General features: G+C 37.4%; 1 protein-coding gene across 1 annotated transcript in view; it reads left to right on the top strand.

Moving 5' to 3' along the window:
• LOC110110705 (endoribonuclease Dicer homolog 2a-like) overlaps positions 1-21,893 on the top strand; it is a 96,098-nt gene that overhangs the window by 68,612 nt on the left and 5,593 nt on the right. The window contains exon 9 of the mRNA XM_020842300.2: positions 19,230-19,643. Within this exon, the coding sequence (XP_020697959.1) occupies positions 19,230-19,643 (414 nt within the window). The remainder of the gene's footprint in view (positions 1-19,229; positions 19,644-21,893) is intronic.

Raw genomic sequence — 21,893 nt, 5'->3', positions numbered from 1 at the left:
TAGGCACTTTCAGGCTCAATATGACATTTCAATATGTGTTTAACTATGTTAGCATTGTTAAGCATTTCTTATTTATTTATTATTAATTCTTGTATATTGCTAATGTATTTCATTGGGCAATAGCTCATTAGCAGTGGTTGTACTGCAAATGAGAGAAAGGAGCCCATAGGGCACTAGGCGAAAAAGAGGTGATCATCTGTTTTTGCTGTAAATATGTTTTGGAATACAAGGAGATCTTAGAGGAGATCTGAATAATAGCTGTATAAATCTTTTGATATGTAAGTAAAGTTCAAAAGTTTTAGTAGAGCTCTGTAATTGTTTTAATTATGTTGATGTTCAGTAAGTAATATTATATGCTTCCTGTTGTTAAGAGTGGAGTTTGATATGTTGAAATCTTTCTCTATTATACTTCAGTTTGTGGTAGAGGGTGAGCCAAACTGGGGTGTGACATGGAATCTTGATTGGGTTTACCTTCATCTTTCCTACAATTGAGACTAAACACTTAAAAATTATTCATCTTTAATCGAGAGTTTTCTCTTATCTGTTAAGAGGGGTAATTAACTAAGAGTGCTTGCGCTCATAGGAAGTAAGGACCCCAGATCTAATTAAACCCAGATACTACCCTCAGGAAAAATCTGGTTAATTTCAATCTGACTTAAGGGAGATGGAATCTTATAGCTGCAAAGCGGGATTCGTGCATTCATGCCATTTTTCTTGAGCCAACAGATTTCTGGCAACTCTATTGGGGATTACTTTTTTCTTCATCTTTAGATGAAAATATAATTTATATTTAGTCTCAAATAATGAAACATCTAAAAACAAATATAGATGTTTATTCAACGCAGTTATGTGTTTTCTTTTCTAGAAGAATTCAGGTTGACTGTAATCCTTGTAAGTTCTGTTGGCAGGTTGATAACATAACGCCTTCAATGTCCTTCATGACTTTGAAATTGGGTGAGGGAGCTAGAGTGTAATTCCCTCAAGTTGTTCTAAATACAGGTTATGCTGGAGCAACCATTGAGTTCAGAACCATTTATGGAGTGATGCAGTTCCAATAGTTTCTTCCTGAGAATACTGTTAGCGTACCTACTGCCAAAGATGTCGTTAAGAACTCTACTACTGAAACTGTTGTTGAGAAGGCTCCTAAGAGGGCCTCTGTATTTTCAAGACTCTCCATGACACTTGTTGCTGCTCTAGTAATTTAGAAGAAAGTTTCTAATACCAAGCTATAATCTGTTGGCATGAATACAACCAGTCAAAACATAATTCAGAATGAAGTTCCTGAAGAGTACAATGCTTGAGTTCCTGATGCAAATGCTAAACTTTCCAGGAAAGCCAGAAGGAAGGTCAATGCCCGCTTACGAGATAATGATTGGGTGCCTGATACTCTTCAAGAATCATTACCGTCGTTAGAGGCAAATGTACCAACCAACAACGGCTTTGAACCGTTAAAATGGGTAAAAAGAAATATGTACCAAACAATAACGACTTTGAACCGTTAAAATGGGTAACAAGAAATGATGATAACGGTCAATTAAAGAACTCTTTCTGGAAGACTTCACATCAATAGCCAAAATCACCAATGATGGAAGAATCAACCTCTTCTAAGATATATAAAATACTCAAAGCTGTCAAAGATAGAAATTTGCAAAGAAGGCTGAGAGAATATGTGAATGAAGTAATCTCTTTCAATGCAGATCGATCTCGGAACAATAAATTTCAGTAAGACCTTATAGAGAGGAGTTTAAACGTCCTCCCTACTACCGAAAGCCAAGAGAATTCTGCCTTAATATGGGTCGATACCCATAATACGAAAGAAAATAGTCGGGAGAGCCTTCTGATAATCTACATGTAAGAGGCTATAATAGAAGATATAATGAACGAAGACACCAACAATGGTATCATGAATCTAGCCATTCAAAGGTACATTCCGATGTTGGTGGTCATCGGTATGTGACTCCAAGAAGACAGCAAGTTTGGGTTCCAAAAAGACCCAAACATCTTCGAGCTCAGAAAGATGATCTTGATAAAGAAATTTATAGAGGCTTAAATCTCATATTCATAAGTTATCTCCTAATAAGAAGACTTCTGTTGATATGTTTCTACCAAAAGAGGAAAGATGCCATCTCTATAAAGAATATCCCGACTCTCCAGTCATACATTGAAAGCGACAGTCTTAACTTGGAGAAGATCATGAGTTGGATGGAGATGATAATTACTATGATAATGATGAAGAAGTGGAAGAGTGTATGGGTCCCATGGACGTTGAAGTTGTCCGGATGGTTGATCATATACCTGATCGAGCTAATTAGCGATGTACTCATAGAAGTGCAGCATTGAATTTGCAAAATGAAGAACAACTACAAGAAGACGAAGTAAAAGCAACAGCTGTGAATAGAGCTTCACAACCAATAAAAGTTGAGGATCATAAGATATTGCCGCCTCCACCAAAGAAAAGGATCTCGAATAAAGATAAGGGGAAAGAGATAGTCATCAATGATGATATTATTCCTGAAGATCATAAGAGAAAGAACACTTCAGCCAAGGGGATAGATTACAATATCTTATCCCACTTGAGGAAGATCCCAGCACAACTCAGCATATACGATGCCCTCATGATGTCTAAAGACCTTCGGGAGACTTTGATTCAGGCTCTCAGAGACCCCGAAAGGTACTAGGCATATTTTGCTGAGCGTAATATGACAGAAGTCCTACAAGCTCGTAATGAGCCGTTCATCACTTTTTCTGAAGAAGATATGATGCTCGGAATGGCGGATCATAATCGTCCTCTGTACGTTACGGCAGAAAGTGATGGGATGATGATTAGTCGAATTCTGATCGATCCAGGGTCATCTATAAATCTAATGAGCTTGAAGGCACTAAGATCACTATGCCTCGATGTGGAGCGTCTTGGATCTGATAAATTAATGGTACATGGCTTCAATGAGAAGGGACAAAAGACCCTGGGATCATTTACACTCTCCCTTACATTTGGAGAGCTTCATACGGATGTCAAATTTCATGTAATTGATGCAGATACTACCTTTAAAGCACTTCTTGGTTGTCCTTGGTTGCATGAGTACGGCATCGTCCTGTCCATATTACACCAATGCATGAAGTACCTCAGGGATGGAGAGGAATTCAGAATCTCTGGTGACATCCAGCCCTTTGCAGTTCATGAAGTGAAAATATATGAAGATGCAAAGTACTTCATTCCAAAGAAGTTGAAGCCATCAAGCTCTCTCAAGGCCGAGGCATCAGACCCAGAAGTTGCAAGGCAACCTGAACAAGCGAGCAAGAAGCAGGTGGGGAGAAAGAAGGCAACGCCGACTTTTCCCAAAGCATCATCCATCTCAAAAGAAATGAAATATATACCTCATTTAGGGAGTGACACAGATGAAAGAGATGCCACCCCTACAAAATCCAAGAGGATACGTCAGTCAATGACCAAAAGGAGTATGGAGATCGAATATTCAAATGATGATTATGACTACGATTCTATCTACATGAACACAGTGCAGGATGTGTTCTCTAGAAGAATAGACAGTCTGTCAATTTAAGATAATGTACTCGTGGTCACACGTATTCCCATGCAACACTTCAAAGAAGTCACTCCGCGAGAAGTGCATTGTGTTGAAGAGCTCGTGACATTCTATGTACCTTCCCCAAAAGAAAAAGGTGGGCCAACAAGTCTATTTTATTCGATCGGGAAACTCGAAGAGGAGATAAATTGAGATTGATTTTATACACTCATTGATTCCGAGGAATTAGTACCTACGAGGTTTCCCAGGTACAATACTAAAAATATTCAAAGAATGTTGCGAAAGCGAGGTAAAACTCGTTCCTCCAAACAGCAAGTTCGTTTCTGCTTAAGCCTCTGGTATCGAAGAAATCCCCACTCAATAAAGAAGAAGGATATTTTTGCGAAAAAAAGTCTAGGATTTATTGTACGGTAGTACCCCAGAAACGAGATTTCCCAAGCAATCACATGCGGGGAAATTAAACCCGAGGATGATGGTGATGAAGAGACATATGAAGCTGATGATTATGATGAAGAACTACTATGTGAATTCAGGGACTGCTTTGCCTGGATATATGCTGAGATGCCAGGCTTATCTCCTGAAGTGGCAGTTCACAGATTAGCAATCAAACCGGATGTAGCTCCGTCAAACAAGCTCCAAGGAGAATGAGATTAGAGATTGAAGAGCAGGTGATTGCTGAGACAAGGAAGCTAATAGATGCAGGCTTCATCCGAGAAGAAAAATATGCTGATTAGATTGCCAATATCGTCCCCGTAAAGAAAAATGGCCAGATTCGTATCTGCATCGACTTCAGGGACCTCAACAAGACGTGCCCAAAAAGATGATTTTCCACTCCCTGTATCTGAACTCCTGGTGGACAATACGTCCAACTATGACATGTTCTCATTTATGGACGGATCATTAGGCTACAATCAGATCAAGATGGCTCCTGAAGATGAAAAGCACACGTCGTTTAGAACACTTATTAGAATTTTCTGCTACACAGTCATGCCTTTTGGCCTGAAGAATGCTGGTGTCACTTATCAACGGGCGATGACGCGTATATTTGATGAGTTAATACATCAGAAGGTTGAGTGCTATGTGGACGACCTTATTGTCAAAAGCATAGATCGAAGAAATCACCTAGATGATTTGAGGATTGTATTTGAAAGAATCAGGAAGTTCGACCTGAAGATGAATCCTCTTAAATGTGTTTTTGGGGTCTCTTTTGGGAAATTCTTGGGGTACGTTGTGCGCCACCGAGGAATCGAGATCGACCACAACAAGATTAAAGTAATCATGGAGATGCCACCTCCAAAGAACCTTCGACAACTCAGTTCTTTACAAGGACAACTGGCTTTCATTCGGCGGTTCATATTGAACCTATCGGGCAGGTGCCAACCATTCTCGAAGTTGATGAAAAAAGATGTACGCTTCAATTGGGATGCAGAATGTCAGGAGGTATTTGACAGTATTAAGAGATATCTATTGAATCTGCCCATTCTCGCAGCACCAATTCCGGGGAAGCCTCTTGTACTGTTCACAGCAGCACTAGAAGAATCTCTCGGAGCATTATTGGCCCAACACAATGAAGAAGGAAAGGATAACGCACTCTACTACATGAGCCAGAGATTGATCGGAGCAGAAGTGAGATATTCTCCGATTGAAAAGTATTGCCTAGCGCTGATTTTTACAGTTCAGAAACTCCGCCACTACATGTTATCCCACAAGATCGCCTTGATATCAAAGATCGATCCACTGAAGTTCTTGATGACAAGACCAGCGTTGACAGGTCATCTAGCCAGGTGGGCAGTACTATTACTACAGTTTGATATCACGTATATGCCACAAAAGGCGGTGAAAGGTTAAGCCTTGGCAGATTTTCTTGCTGCACATCCGATCCCGGCATACTATCCACTTAACGATGATTTGTCCGATGAGCAAATCATGCAGGTTGAGGAAAAGATAAAAAGGTATTATTTTGGGAGATGTACTTTGACTGGGCATCATCCATTAGACTTGCCCGACCTCCAAATATTGCAAGAGCCCGAGCCGGCATCGGTCTCATTTTCGAAGCACCTGAGGGAGGCATAATGAGATTTTCATTCAGTTTTACTGAACCTCAGACCAACAACGAAGCCGAATACGAAGCTTTATTAGCAGGGCTGGAGATTGCGATCGATGTCAGAATCCAACATCTCCAAATCTTCGGTTATTCTCAACTCGTGATAAATCAAGTCCTCGGTATTTATAAATTTGGGAAAGTTGAATTGGCTTATTACCACCGACGAGCTCTCGAACTTCTAAAGCAAGTTCCAAAAGTAAAAATAGCTCCAGTTTCTCGAGGACAGAATGCTAAAGCAGATTGCTTAACAAAATTGGCTAAGGAAATGACAAACACCAATGAGCAGCCTATGTTCATTGGAGTTTACACTCGTAAGGTTTTGGAGCCTGCTCTATTACAATTCCCGAGGGCAGAAGAAATATCAGATTCAAGCCAGCGAGATAAAGTGTCGGTTGACCTTCAACCTCTCCATCAGATCGTTATGGAGAATTATCCATAAGAGTATCACGTAGCCAAGAGACATAAAGCTAGTCAAGCTTCAGAATCATGATGGCATTGTTTAGATATTGAAGTCGAAAATGATTGGAGATCCATTCATTGACTACTTCAAAGAAAACAAACCCCCGACAGAAAAGTCTATGGCAGCACAAATTTGAAAAAGGGCATTGCGATACGCATTTGTCAATGACACATTGTACAAACGAGCCTTTGATTAAATGTGGCTAAGATGCCTAGGGACCAAGGATGCTGATAAAGTGGTAGCAGAAGTCCACGAAGGACTTTGTGGAGCGCATCAGTCAGGTCCCAAGATGGCTGCTAAAATCAAGAGAATGTGTTACTATTGGCCGACCATGGTGAGAGATTGTATTGACCACGCCAAGAGGTTCCATGAGTGTTAGATTCATGGTGATGTTATACATAAGCCGCCAAATCCATTACACCCAACAATAGCATCCTGGCCATTTGAATGTTGGGGTACCGATATTATCGGGCCGATGGATCCGTCGTCTTAAGCGGGACATCGTTTTATTCTGACAGCAACAGATTAATTCTCAAAGTGGGCGGAAGCAGCTCCATTCAGAGAGGTCACGTCGGAGCATTTGATCAATTTTTTTACCCACAATGTCGTCTACAGATTTGGTGTACCACGCTGTATAATCTCAGACAACGGTACCGCATTCAATAGTACAAAAATTTATAAGTTCGTTGATCGGCACAAAATCGATTGGCGATATTCATCCATATACAATCCAAGGGCAAATGGATTGGCAGAAGCCTTCAACAAGACGTTAGTGAAATTGTTGTAGAAGATCCTCACCAAGAACAAAATAGAGTGACATACGAAGATGGCAGAAGCTCTATTGGCCTATCATACAACTTACAAAACACCAATTAAAACCACTCCTTATTCATTGGTGTTCGGCGTTGAAGTCGTATTACCATTGGAGATCGAACTACCGTCATTACGGGTAGCAATTCAGAATGATCTTACTTAAGAGCAAAATGCCCGCCTCAGATTGGAAGAGCTCGACGCACTTGATGAACTCCGACTGCAAGCTCAACAAAATCTAAAAATCTATCGAGAAAGAATGGCAAAATCGTTTGATCGTATGGTGCGCCCTCGAATATTTCAAGAAGGGGAATTGGTCTTGGTGCTGAAAAGACCAATCATCCCACACCGAAAAATCTGTGGCAAGTTTGTATACAATTGGGAACGCCCCTTCGTCATCGAGAATGTGTACCAAGGAGGAGCTTATCAGTTGATTGATCTGAACTGTCAGAGGCCTATGCCACCTTTCAACGGCCGATATTTAAAGAAATATAATGCATGAAAATTTCATTACTAATATACTTTACAATTATCAAAGTTTTATGTGCATAGTTATCAGTGCATGCTTACATTTATATTTTGAAATTATCTTGTATACAAAAAATGCATTTCAAAATCCCCCATCAGACTGGGGGCATTTTAAATATTTATTTGGGTTGACATCGCGCTGCGTGCCGAGATCATCCCAAAATAAATATTTAAAATCTCAAAGACAAAAGTCCATCCAAAATGTCCCTACGAGGGCATTTTAAATATTCATTTGGGTCGACATCGTGCTACACGCCGAGTTCCCCAAATGAATATTTAAAATCTTGAAATTCCAAATTTATTCCATTCTAAAATGTCCCTGCGAGATAGTGGGTATTTTAAATATTTATTCGGGTCGACATCGCACTGCATGCCGTGATTCCTGAATAAATATTTAAAGTTATCAATTCAAATGTTCTTTCGTGCTAAAAAATGCAAATACTTGTTTTTCAAAGTATATGCATGTGATTTTTCAAAAGATCGAAACAACACCTCCAATGAACAAAGATTCAAAAGTAAAGAAAAAGACTTTGGTGGCTACATACTCCTACAAAATTGAGTCGAATAAGCTTGAAGTCTTTCGACAGCCTGAAGCTTAAGGTTCGAATGTGTGTAAAAGGTCGGATCCAACACGCCCAAATATGACCGGATCGCTGGCAGCTCCGTCTACTCAACAAGCCATAAGAAATGTCGTAGTAGCGGAACTCCCACTTCGTCAACTCGTCAGTAGAGTCTGTAAGAAGCACGAAGGCAAATTTGACTCGACAAGTTCAAGTGATCGTAGTCCATAAAAATTCTCCCAAGTGATTGGAGAATCAAAGTTCCAGTGGAAGGATGAGTCTCGAACGACTACTGAATGTTTGTAGGTCCCAAATCTACAACCACAAAGGATGGCTTCAAATCTATCAACTTCAGTAAAATCAGCATTTGGAAGCGCAATTCTCATAGCTCAAGTCTGAAGCCTGAATGGGTGTAAAAGGTAGAATCCAACACGCCCAAATATGGTCGGATTACTGGCAGCTTCTTCTACTCAACAAGCCATAAGAAAGGCCGTAGTAGAGGAACCCCCATCTCAGCAACCAGAGGACAAAGAGCTATCAAATTCTAGCTCTCCCGATCTGATGAATTCAAGTTATTCAACTGAATCCATAACCTGCAAATTCTTCAACAAATCCGTAAAGCACAAAGCGAGGATCGAAGGAACTTTTCTTCAACAAGTCCGCCAAAGCACAAAGCAAATAACCGAAGAAAATTATCCCAAAGTTCACACAAAGCTCAATGCTGAACTAAGTGGATTTTGTTATCAATAAGTCCGTTATGCACGAAGTTCTGGACCGATGACTTTTTGCCATCGATCTAATATAAACTAAGGGTTTAGGTCATCGGCATGTACTCTTTCATCAAGCCCGCCAAAGCTAGAAGCATAGGGCCAAAGGGACAAAAACTATCTGACAAGTCAATAAAGACAAATCAGGCAATCCTTCATCAATGTCCGCAGCACAAAGCACAGGACAGAAGAACCTAAATCTCGTGACTACGTCTAAAACTATGAAAAGAAGCATCCCGAATAATATCTACAAGTGTCCCTAAAGACTGGAGGCATTTTAAATATTTATTTGGGTCGACATCGCGCTGCATGCCAAAATCCCCAAATAAATATTTAAAATACTAAGTCAGAGTACAACCACAGAAGTCTCAAGAGCAGTAAAAAGAGAGATCATCAATGACTGGATTAATAAAATTACTTTATTTTATTAAGTTCAGAAATTCATATACAAATCTATGGACTACATCTTTTTACAAGATTACATCAGCTGAAAGAAAAGGAAAAGTACAATGTCCTTCACAGAGGATTAAAATCTGTCTCCTAAACTACGCCTGAAAGAGGAAGTCCACATCCTTATTCTTCTCCTTCCAAAAATCAGGTTTTGTGCACTTCCCGGACCTACACAAAGCAACAGAGAAGTCAGCATAAAGAAAAAGAATTATAAAGAATATATGTAAGAGACTATAAAAAGAAAGTTGTACCTGAAACAGAAGTCTCCCGAGATGGCTCGCGAACAAGCATCCTGCTCCTTATCAAAACTTGTGCAGAGAAAAAAAGGGGTGTCATAAAGCAGTTAAAGAAAGAAAATAACAGTACAAACAAAGTAAAAATGTACCAAAATTGAAGCCTCCCAAGTTAGAAAAACTAACTGAAGCTTGGATCCTCTTCCCGCAGTGGCCTGCACAAAATACAAAATATTATCAGTACGAGCACAAAGTCAAAACTAAAAAAAAGAATGAGAAAAAGGGTAGAAAGTGAACCTGAACCCAAAAGCAATTGTGGAGAGCCTAAGGCAGCAAAGTCCCATCGCTAATGAATCTGCAAAGATGAGAAAAATTTCAAATGATACTAAAATGCTAGAAGCAAGGGTGATAGTGGTGCAAAAGTTGAGCAAGAGGTGATAATACTATCCACTAACATCAATCTTCAAAGTGAAGCTCTAAGGATCTAAATACAAAGAACTTTATCACTACCCCGTGGATCTCTATTTGACCAAGAGCAAATATATTAACTATACTGAAGATTAAAAGTGCATCTAAAAGATCTACAACGACAAAAGATAGACTATTGGAGATCTATGGAAAATGAAAATTTTAGTGTGACATCCAAACCAATTTTTGGAGATCCACTAACCGTCTTAGTGTGACATCATAGAAAATTTCTGGATATCTACTAAATGAAGCCCTAGTGTGACATCTAGAATAAATATCTAGAGATCCACAGGGTCAATCAGCATACAACAAACGTGATTCGCTCTAAACGCGTACCACATTTGTTGGGGGGCATTTGTTGACCTCCGTGTAATAACAAAAAAAAACATTAGCGTACCTCGGATGCATTGATGATAGCACGTGAATCCCGCCAGAAATCCTGGAAACCTCGTATCACGGTCGGCTCTGTCAAAATCTCGTGAAATCCTTCTCGAAATCGGTAATCTCGCCTCGATCGAGCGCCCAAGTCATCGTTAAATACCGACCCAAGTGAGAGCTTCTGCACTCACTCGATCCCGGCTCTCTCCCATTCAAAAATCCCACGACCTCCATTCCTCTCCTCCGCCTTCTTCCTCTCTCGCTCTTTGCTACTCCACGCGAAAGCCCCAAGCAAGGTTCCGGCTCTGATCCCATTCCCGAACTCATCTGTCTCACTGTGCCGTGCCTTCTTCCCAAGCCGAGAGAGAGAGAAAGAGAGAGAGAGAGAGAGAGAGAGAGAGAGAGAGAGAGAGGGAGAAAGAACCAACCTCGCCCGAGCTCTGCCTCCATCCGACGTCGTTCCCTCCTTGCTCTGTTCGGAAATCCCGACATTTTGATTTAAAGCAAGAACGGGAGCACGCTGGTTGTGAGGGTAACTCCCTCCCTTTCATGCTTTTTCGGCCAAATCCTTTAAAACAGAGGATTAAATTCTCTGTTAAACAGAGAGTTTAATTCTCTATTAAATATCTTATTTAAATTAATTATAATTAACTAAGTTTAATTATAATTAATTATTTTAATTATGATTAATTACTATTAATTACAAATTAGTTATAATTAATTTAATTTAATTATAGTTATTTATTTTTAATTAGAATTAATTATTTATTATTAAAAATTTTAAGCATAATTAATTAAGTTTAATTATGATTATTTTTTTAATTATAATTAATTACTAATTAATTATATATTAGTTATAATTAATTAAATTAAATTATAATTAATTATAATTAATTATTTTAATTATGATTAATTACAAATATAAAATGCTTCCCTCTCTTACCTCGGCATGCGTGTCGGGCCGGCAAACCATCTAAGCACGCCTTTATTGAGCGTGGTAGGAGGAACCCATTACGACACCTACGATAAGGTAGGCGAGTGACCTCTCAATCCACGTGCCAAACCCGACAACCCCGCGAAGGTATGAACTTTTGATGCGATCAAAAAATATAGGGACCCTATATTTTTTTATCACAAAAGAAAACTAGACGACGACACAACAATTAATTAACACAAGAACCTAAACATCAGAAGCATTAATCCCAAATGCTTTGCACGGAAAAACATCCTAAACCCAAGAACCGAAATGACAGCCGCGGGAGCCAAGGAGGCCGCACTGGAACCAAGGGGCCACGGTCACGGGAGGAGCCCAGGCACGGGAAACCAGCAGCCTGCCGGAATCCAAGGGGTAAAAAGCGCTTAAAAAAATTAAAAACCTTGGTGGAAGCCAAGGAGTCATACATGGGAAGATTAAATAACTATTTTGGGATTCCAAAAGCCCTTTTTGGAACCCAAGAGACATCATAAAATAAGACATTAAAAACTATAATAAAAGTGTATTAAATAAAAGATAAATATGAGCTAAAACTTAGCTAATAATGAGCTATCTTTTAGTTCCATTTAATGAACTAAAATCCAGCTCATAAATGAGCTAAAATTTCAGCTCAAATAGTAGACTCAAGGGAAGCCAAAATTCATATTATTTTGGACATTAGTTGACCCCCCTTTTGTCTACATCAGACTCCCCTTCTTGCAAACTCAGCTCCTGATGAGTTGGTTGTTGATTCCCTTGAGGAGGTGCATACTGCGCATCCAATTCATTGATCAAATCTTCATACTTCTGCATGATCTCATCTCGTTCTCTCAGGAATTTATCTTCTAGTTGCTGCCTTTTCTTCAAGTACCTTTCTGTCCGTATGTGCATCCATGATTAAAGCTTGTATAATTCATACTCCAGTGGATTTTTTGATTTTGTCGGGATCCATCTACCATAGATTCATCAATGTCTTTTGCCTTGCTTTCTTCAATTTTTTTGTCTTTTTTCATTTTTTGACGACTCAAAAAAGACTCAAAAATTACAAGACTCAAAATACTCGAACTAAAAAAAACTTAAGACACAAGATAAGACTCACGACGAAACTTATAAAACTCTCGACAAGACTTAACTTGACAAACCACAAATCTAGGATTTTCTAACTTGCTCTCATGATACCAAATGATGCGATCAAAAAATATAGGGGACCCTATATTTTTTTATCACAAAAGAAAACTAGACGACAACACAACAATTAATTAACACAAGAACCTAAATATCACAAGCATTAATCCCAAATGCTTTGCACGGAAAAACATCCCAAACCCAAGAACCGAAGTGGCAGCCGCGGGAGCCAAGGAGGCCGCACGCGAACCAAGGGGCCACGGTCACGGGAGGAGCCCAGGCACGGGAAACCAGCAGCTGGCCGGAATCCAAGGGGAAAAAGCGCTTAAAAATTAAAAACCTTGGTGGAAGCCAAGGAGTCATACATGGGAAGATTAAACAACTATCTTGGGATTCCAAAAGCCCTTTTTGGAACCCAAGAGACATCATAAAAGAAGACATTAAAAACTATAATATAATGCATTAAATAAAAGTTAAATATGAGCTAAAACTTAGCTAATAATGAGTTATCTTTTAGTTCCATTTAATGAACTAAAATCTAACTGATAAATGAGCTAAAATTCCAGCTCAAATAGTAGACTCATGGGAAGTCAAAATTCATATTATTTTGGACATTAGTTGACCCCCCTTTTGTCTACATCAACTTTTTTAAAACTCAAAACTCTACTTCAATGTTCGTGGCAAACCAGAGAACCGCCCCATGCACGCCTTTATTGCGCGTGGTTGGATGGGACCCCGGTGCGGCACGTACGGCGAAGCGGGGTCACTCATAAGTACCCCCGAGCTGGGGGAAAGCAAAACTGTCTCTTTTCATAAAAATACTTTTTAAAAGCTCATTCACGCCTTTATTGGCATGGTGGGCGAAAAAACAAAAAAAAAAATCACTGCCGCGGTGTCTCACAAACACCAACTGTGCACATCTTTATTGACGTGGCGGGTAGGCGGCCTCTTGGTTTTTCCGTAAACAGGGGAGACGCTGGAAGGTTGCCGAATTTTTGTCTGAAATACAGATAAGGACTTGGAGCAAATTGGGACTTATGGACTTGATTCAATCTACTTAAAATGAACTTGAATAATATAAAAGAAATTGATTGAATTCAAAGAGCACATAACTTGGACTCTCATTTGAACTTCAACAAGGACTCGACCTATATGAACTTGAACTTGCAAGGTGAACTTTTACATTGAACTCAAAACTTGAGGACATCAAACTTGAACAAGACATGGACCTAAGAGAACTTGATTGAACTTATATTGAACTCGGACTTGAGCTCTACAAGACAACAGGGGACTTGAACTAGACATTAATGAAATAATTATAAACTTGAACAAACTACAAAGAAACTCATCTCGGACTCTAATCAAATGACATTGGACAATGAATTTGATTGAACATTTTTTAATCAAACTTGAACTTGTATCTTGAGTCTCATTTGATTCAAAATCAAGTAGAACTTGATTTGAATGATGACATCAAAGCTCCAATGGAATGATAAGGAGTTGTCACATTAATTTAAAGGTAAGGTACTCATTCAAATATCATGCAATCAAGTGCAAGTTAGTGATCAAGTGGAGTAGTTGCAAACTTTCAACATGACATGTTTACAATCAATGAGAAATGAAGGATAATCATCTCAATTTGAATGAAGACACTAATAAACATGCAAGTGGGATGATGATATGCTAAACAAAATATGTTTGGGGGAGTTGTAATGGGTATCACTTAAATGCAACAATCAAACTTCAAGAAGATACATCAAGGAAATGATCAAATGCAAATAAACAATAACTTGTAGGTGGACAACGGTGTTGCAAATACAACTTGCTCGTAAGCGATGGTGGAATTAAAGAAAGGTGTGACGTGATTATAAGCTATGACATGAAATCTCTTATGGATGTCAAAAAGCCGTCTCGAATTCCTGATCAAATGTGGATGACTGAGTTTGGAGCTTATATTTAATAAAAGATGTCAAGTATGACTTGTTTGGGTATCATAACATAAAGGCTCCTTCAACACTACAACTCAGTCATAATGATTATGATAATTAAAGTCCAACCGTTAATGGGTAATAATCCACTTACATGTGTATGCAAGGAATTTATGGAGATGCATTCGAGTGAAGGACAAGGAACGAGTGGAGTTTGCAAGAAAAGATCAAGAACTCACAAGGAATACGAACATCCACTAATACATAAAGTGGATAAGTAATGAATAAAATAACTTTTTTGAGAACACACAACATGTTCAAAGTCTATTCACTAGTCGCTGTAAAGGCTCTCAAACGGTATAACATGCTCTCCCAACCAACGTCAGATAGTTAACAAATGAAAGGTGCAAGGTCTGATAAATAAAAGTTATACAAGCACTGATGAAGAATGTAGCTCGACCAATGGCATATTAATGTCTGGAATGTGTAAATTCTACAAATCTTAGCAAGCGATGATGATGAGAAAATGAACTGCAAATGTAATAAATCTCACTACGAGCGAATACCAGCTATCTTAGGGATGCATATGATAGTCCCCACAAGTACTGGAAGACATTGAGGCGCTATAAGTATGGTGAATTTCTAGCTCATACGCACAAAGTAGTTAGTGGGTATGACTCAGTCAGCTATCAACATCAAAATTCAAGCACACAAATCAACCTTCATGCAATCAAGAATAGAATATCTGCAATACATACAATCTCTCAACGAATACAGATGTATGTATAACATGCCACCCAGGGGTAGATGCAGAAAGACTTCAGTAAATGCAATATCTTGAAATCAATTTCAGTCTGTGAAAAAATACATCTACCTACTTAGATGCAACAGTAGCGGATGTACTAAAAAGACCAAAAAATCACAACAAAACACATGAAGAATATGACAACTGCAAGCAAATACAAATATAAAGCAGGAGATTAGTTTTTGCACTACAATCTACCTGCATAAATCATACCAGTAGTGCGTGACAGTGTACCTGTACAAAGCAGCGAATAACTCTATTCAGAAGCTACTACGCCACGCCACCGGATCCACAAAACTCATACAAGTGGACATAAGGCGTTTTGAAACTCTCAAATGGCATGTTGCACACATTCAAATGGCAATTGCTTGCATGACTGAAATATTGTGAAATACCCCCGCACGTGCACCATAGATTGTATACACATAGGTACACTAAAAAGGGTAAAAGCAACCATAGAACTCGCATGGGTCCCGACGAGTGTGTTGTTGGAACACACGTGACGTCTAGGGATGCTGCGCGGGTTATTAAATTTACATGGTTTCAAACAAATGTACGGTTGTGGCGACCGTTATATTTGTCTTAATACATTCATATTAGGCCTTCAAGGCCTATAACAATAAGAATTCACTATCAAGTGCATAAAGCCTATGAAATCCGATCCTCTGTCGACAGCCCGACAGAGTTGTCAAGGTTCAATCCATAAAGAGAAATGACCCCAAATCCCCGATGATGACTGTGTTGAATGCAGATCTCAACCGGAGGCGTTCCCAAATATTTTCAAATGTCTCCCAAATATATAAAGTTCATTTCAAATACTCCAAAGCTCCACTCAAAATTCCGAAAATCTCAAAATCATCAAAATCCAAAAATATTTAAAATGAAATAATTCAATCAACCCGCTTAAAGCAAAATTCATCCGCCATCCGCAATAGTTTGCCGAGGTGGACAAAAATAAAAACTACTCTAGCTCACAAAGAGCCAATTGCCTAGTCGAAAATATCACTAGGATCAATTCTCAAAACAGTCTCCTGCCAGTAAGGACGTGGTACGTGTTCTTTGACCGGCGGTTTGCCGCCAAATGGCACCACGAAATACCAGTATTGCCAGCGCCGTTACGTTCCTTATTGGCATCAAATCCTTGAGATATGAATCAATAGGATATGATCGATTGGGCACAAAGCCCTCTGTTAGCTAAGGTGGATTCAAATTTGTCCCTTTAGAGAAACATCCAACCTAGGTCTACAAGGTCCCCTTGAACGAAGCAACTCATGGCTGCCGACAAGGATCCTTCTGTCAGGTTTGGTCGACTACCTCCTCTGATTAAGTAGACCCAGGGACCACGATGGCCCGGGACGACGGAACCATGGGATCTTGATCGGGTCTATCATCCATTCCCCCACCATCCGCTTTAAGTGCTAGATGGTGAAATTTCCTATTTTAAATGTCAAATCTTCAATTTTCAAATTCCCAAATTTCAAATCCAAACCCAATTCTCCAAATTTCCAATCAATTCTATTTTAAAACCTATGCTTCTACTATATGCCAGATACACGTATTCTCTATGTATCTGATCGACGACTAGCCTTAATCGAAAGTTCTCTCTCGTGATTGGGATGGGTAATTAATTATAGGGGCTTGCGCCTATAGGAAACCAGAACTCAGATCATAAAGTCCTCACAAAATTAGGGCGAAATCTCTGGGTAGTGTTTTATCTACAAACTCATCTGCCTTCCAAAATTTACCTCGGAACTTATTTGTTAAAACTCCCTCGCCGGATAAATCAAAAGCGAGCGGGGAGGCTGGGGCCGAATTTTCGGAGCCCACAGCCGCGAGAGCAAGCGGCGTCGTTGAGGCTTACTAGCGACGTTGTTGAGGCTTACCGTGCTTTTGAGGTAGGTATTCATACATCTTTTAAGTTCATAAGTTTCTTTTTAAATGCTAAAATTTCATATGTTTTAATATTTTATTTTAGTTAAAAGTTTTATGTTAATTATTTATAATTCATACTGCAACACGCATGTGTTCCCTTTTAAATTTATTTTGTTGATAACATGTAAAATTTTTTGAGAATATTTGAACATGAAACATTATTAGTCAATCATATATGAATTCATGAATGATTAATTTTTATGATAAGTATTGAATGATTGAATGTGATGATCCAGAGTGCCAACTAGTAAAGGGCTCTTTAGAGCAAAATGGTAAAGAGATCCTCGGAGCAATTGGTAAAGTACTCTTCGGATCAAATGAAATGAAATATTTGGCTAAATTTGATTATGTACCTGATCAGTACAAAAATATTGGTACTTTCAGGAAGGGTGTATAAAATTAAAATTAAGTATTTTATGCTTTTATGCATGTAAGATTAAGAAAGGAAAAGTCAAGCAAAAGAATTGAAAAATGAAAAGTTATGATTGTATGTTATGATTTAAAAAAAAAAAACAGGCATTCAAAATGATATATGGAATATGTTCATGTAAGATAAAATTTTGACATTATAGTACATTTCTTCAAGGTTATTTCAGTTTAATCATATGAAGATTTTATGGCATAATATTTCTTCTTTCATTGTCTTATGAATTTAATTGAGATATTTATTACCCGTTGAGCGTTAGCTCACCCCTGTTTGTGAGAATGATTTTCAGGAGAACCTGTTAAGAATTGATGGAGGATAGACATGTTACATACCAGTGTAGAGCAATTCATGGAAACATATTTTTATGGTTATTTCATGTCTTATGTTAGTTGATATATCGTGGACTAATGTAGTGGTTTTATTTTATGTTTTGAAAGATTATTTGTGTTGATGTAATAGAGATATTTGAACTGGAAGTTTAGTGGCTCTTTCATATATTGTTATTGGATGATTGTTTGTTTATGTTATTTATGAAATGAAAGTATTATATTTTTGTAATTACCGTACGACCGTCAGTTCCCGCCCCATTAATTTGAGCTAACCGGGCTGGGTCGTGACAGCCTCCTCAGCGGGAACATGAGTATGTTATCATCTTGAAGCAAGTAGTCTCACCTATCAGTGTTTTTCTGTACTATTATCGCCAAATCCAGAAGTATATGATTGAGATATTGATTAGGGAGATGCTGGAGGATTGAATCATTCAACCCATTATCTGTCCATTTTTCAGTCAGTGCTATTAGTCAAATGCTTCAGTAGCAGTTTCCTTCGTTCCACTTTGAGGATAATGTGACACTTTGGGAGGTGAGTATTGATGGACTGAGCGATTTGATTGGAAGGGAATAAGGAACTTTACTAATCAAAAGTGAGCTGTTTAGAAAGGTTATTATTCAAAATGGAATTATTTAGGAATGTTTAAATTACAATTTGAAGGGAATTATTTAAGCAAGAGGTGTAATTTGAATTCAAAATCTAAGAGGGAATTGAACAATCGTGAGAGAATTAATTAGGGAAATAAATTTAATTTTAATTTAAATCAGAGAGGGAATTATTTAGGAAAAGGAGACTGATTTGGGAGGGAACTAATGGAGCCTATTTAAGGCTATCAATAGGGTAATTTCAAGAGGAAATTTTGGAATTTGCTGAATTTTATTTATTCTTATGTTATTTGGGCTCTAGCCGGTGACTAGGGATTTGGGAGAGACGGATCTTCCTCTCCTATAAAGATCAAATTGTATCTTGCATTTCTCTTTAAAGGTCTTTCAATAAAAATTATTTTGAGGCGTTCTTCCCAATTTTTCATGTTTCATCTTCTGATTTTTGTTAAAAGTGTATCCACTTCCTATCAAAACCTAGCTATATTATATCGAGCCTTATTGTGAAGATTGAGCAAACTACTCTATGCTTGAACTTTAACTAAAATTGATTCACCGTCCAAGGTGAGCTGCCTGATTCATATTGATCTGCATTTTTTAGATTTTTATAAGATTTACTCAGGGTTTCTTTATCTAGTGGTTTACATTTTTTCTTATGATAAATTTGTTTCCTCGGCTTAAGCAATCCATGTGCTATTATGCTTTTTAAGTCTTAATCATGTTGTTGAAGTCTTCCAATAATTTATATGCTTTTCTTGTCTTTTTTCTTAGATTCATCCATTTTCCTGAAATTGTTTTAACTTGCAGGGTTTTATCCGCACAGAAGAGCATGAGCCCAAGCAATGGATAATCCCTGGCGAGAATTCTGATTGCACTGGAGCCTACATGAATTCTACTATGGCATTGCCAAATATTTATAGTATTGGAAGAAGGTTTATGAAAAGTAAGGTCATTGCTGATTCTGTAGAGGCTTTAATAGGAACTTATCTCATTGCTGCTGGAGAGTTGCAAGCATTATTTTTTCTGAAGTGGTTAGGCTTGGAGATCAATGACTGTAAAGAAACAGTTGTTGAAAGTCCTGTTTTGCCAAGACCTGAATTTTACGTGAATGTGAAAGATCTCCAGTTGCTTCTCAATTATAAATTCCGTCATCCATCATTTCTGGTTGAAGCATTAACACATGGATCATATCAGGTGTCAGATATTCCAAGATGCTATCAGGTGCGTTCAATGGTTTTTCTATGTTTTCTTAGCCATAAGAGGATTTCTTTTTTTAAAGCTAAATTAGGTAAATGTCACACTGGCCCTATAATGCCCAAATTGTTCAAAATAATGTTAAGCATAACTTCCTCTAAATGTTCATTTAGTTTCGTTAAAGTCTACTTTCGATTCCAAGCATTTTTTTGCATAGGTAAAATATTATGGTATAATCCAATCATATATTTGTATAACTATTACAAGAATAATTGTTTAATATTCAATAACGGTTATTTGAAATTAAAATATTGAAATAAGTTAATTAACTTTTAAATTATGATTGTTATCATTCATTTCATTATTTTATTTTTTTAATGTAGCTTACCACTTAGCAAGGCATGCAATGGCTGATTTGAATCATGCGGTTGGGATAGGATAAAGAGCAGTTAGTGGAATAGAAAGTATAATATTATATTAGGAAATTTCCTTAAGCCTTATTTCACTGCCAGTTCCTTCATTTTTTCCATTCGTATTGTTGTTGTTGCCGAGAGCTGAAGCTAGCCATGAGAAGCTGGGGGGGCGGGGGGGGGAGATTGATGGATTTGGGGGGGGGGGGGGGAGATTGATGGATTTGCTGCTTTAGGCTGCTGTAGAAGAAAAAAATCAGTAAATCAAGGTAAAGAGAAGTTAGGTAGATGATGTAATTAATGGTTAAAGTTGTTGTTTAGTTGAAATGAGATGTGGTTTGCTTAAATTAGATAATATTTCTTCTGTAGGGTTCCTAAAATCAGTTGGCTAGGGTCGAATTTAGCTGAGGTGAGAGCTAATATGCTGAAATCTATTGAGAAATTCAACATGAGACTGTTGTAGGCAGTTGTACAGAGCTGAAAACAGATGTATTATTGCATTTAATTCAGTAATTTGAGAGAGAGAAGAAGATATGCTGAAATGAGAGTTAGTTGAAATTAGTTGTGATTGAAAACAGTTTGTTGTTTGCTGAAATCAAGACAGAAAAGAGGGAAGGGACTGCTGCAGTTGTTGATGGCTGTTGCTGGAACCAGTAAAAAGTAGAAAAAAAAAAAAAAACAAAGGCTGTTGGCTGAATTCTGATATGGCTAATTACTAAATTCAGGCGAGAAATATTGGGTTGAATGAGAAGTTTAGTGGAAATTGTTTACAAAAGAAAAAGAGGCTAGGATACTTCAGGTGAACCAAATTGCTCGACTGTTATGGAAAACAGGGTGAGATATCCAAACGGTGCTATAGGAAATAGTAAAAAACTTATATAATTACACATTCTTATTTGTTATGTTTACTCTATTATTTATTTCAGTTTATTCTAGTCTACTCATGTATGAACATATATGATTCATGGAATATTGACTACAATAGCATATGTCATGATGGTTAAAAAGGAATGATATTTAAAATGTTAAATAAGTTATGAGGAATAGGCCCGCACATGTATGAACATATATCATTCATGGTGTACTTTGAGAGTTCTAGCAGTAATGATTTTGAAAATCGAATTTGACTGGCCGACTTGACTACTTCAACTATGAACCAATCATATGGCTGGTTTTGTTCATCTTAAAAGTTTGGCCGACATCAAATCAATATGAACGAACTACTTTGCACTTGCAGTTCAACCGGCCAATTATTGAACTGTTATCTGTTTTAGGAACCGGCTTGTTCAATAGCTATATATGAAAATTATTAAATAAAAACAAAAATTAAGTTTAGTTAGTTTATTTAAATTTAACTTATTTAATTTTATAATGAACACTAAATTTTTGTAATGATCATTTATCACTTAAACACCAACAAATATACACACATTGTCCCACCATCTCATGTGACTTTCTAAAATATGTAAACAAAAAAGTTATATAAACAAAACTAAATAAAGCTTTCAAGTGATGTGGGGTTAACTTAGTTGAAATTTTCTACTTCAAAAGACATGCATTTTTTTATTATTTTTTTTAACAATGGGAATAACATTTATTTATTTTTTGGTTAATTATATTTAATTGTTTGTCTAATTTATTTTTATTTTTTTAATTATGTATTATTAAAAATTAATTTTTATCTATTTATTATTTATAGATGCAAGTTTGTAATATGAATTTAGTATATAATTTATGAATATAAATTTTATCTAAATATATAATATAAATTAACAATAATTTATATTAAATTTATAGTTTATATGTGAACTAAATTTATTTTTAATCACAAATTTATATTATTACATAATTATATAGTTGAACATAT

Source organism: Dendrobium catenatum, unplaced genomic scaffold, assembly GCF_001605985.2.
Source record: "Dendrobium catenatum unplaced genomic scaffold, ASM160598v2 fragScaff_scaffold_1250, whole genome shotgun sequence".
Taxonomy (NCBI): domain Eukaryota; kingdom Viridiplantae; phylum Streptophyta; class Magnoliopsida; order Asparagales; family Orchidaceae; genus Dendrobium; species Dendrobium catenatum.
The sequence above is the reverse complement of the archived record's forward strand: the minus strand, read 5'-3'. Positions and strand labels throughout refer to the sequence as shown.